The 764-nt window shown below is 38.1% G+C and overlaps 1 protein-coding gene across 1 annotated transcript in view; it reads right to left on the bottom strand.

Moving 5' to 3' along the window:
• Positions 1 to 764, bottom strand: part of T265_15694 (hypothetical protein) — a gene marked incomplete at both ends in the record, with an annotated part of 31,443 nt that overhangs the window by 28,571 nt on the left and 2,108 nt on the right. Inside the window, one exon of the mRNA XM_009178963.1 lies at positions 132 to 205. Coding sequence (XP_009177227.1) covers positions 132 to 205 — 74 coding nt within the window. The remainder of the gene's footprint in view (positions 1 to 131; positions 206 to 764) is intronic.

The raw sequence follows: 764 nt of genomic DNA, 5'->3' as shown, positions 1-764 counted from the left end.
ATTGAGCCTAGATTGCTGACCAATACCCTGAAATCGGAGTGCAAAAACAAACTGGGGAAAGTTTAAGTCAAATGTTACAGCGTTTTTTGGGCACTTGTGTTTCTGGGTCCTTCTGGTGTCTCTAATCATACCCGGCATATTTTGAATGTAGACTTTATTGATGGACTGTCTGATGTTTCTTCCCATGTACTTGGGTAACCTTTACCTGGAAAACCAGAAAATATAAAATAGCTATCAATTTTTGTCTATCTTAGGGCTTTGCGTTTGTGCCTCTCATATCGATACTTATATATATGGCTGGTACATTATTTAAGTAGTGCTTCCGACCAGATCCTGCTCAGACATTCTAAAACCATGCACCGGTGCTATAAAGGTCTGTATCACAACGCGCAGCAAAGTTTGTTACCACTCTAGCAGTGTGTTTTCTCTTCAAAATGGATATTCTTTCACCTGAAAATATTCTCCGATATGGTTCGACAACAGGAACGGAAGTAGGGCTCGAGCTTTACCCCAAAATTTCATCAATGGCGGCAAACATTTTCTAAAAGGAACTAGAAAACTACAATTAATAAGTTATTTTCCAGACTGGCATGAAGTCAGAGGAAAATTTATTTAATCAGCGCAATGAGCTTCCATGGACTTACACATTATTGTTGCTGGGAAACATCTGTAGGGACGAGGTATATGAAGCAAATTCGACATTTAAATCTATTTGTCAATACCACTATAACAAACAAGAAGCAATTTTTGAAGCAAATTCTCTT

The sequence above is a fragment of the Opisthorchis viverrini genome (genome assembly GCF_000715545.1).
Source record: "Opisthorchis viverrini unplaced genomic scaffold opera_v5_748, whole genome shotgun sequence".
NCBI lineage: Eukaryota > Metazoa > Platyhelminthes > Trematoda > Opisthorchiida > Opisthorchiidae > Opisthorchis > Opisthorchis viverrini.
The sequence above is the reverse complement of the archived record's forward strand: the minus strand, read 5'-3'. Positions and strand labels throughout refer to the sequence as shown.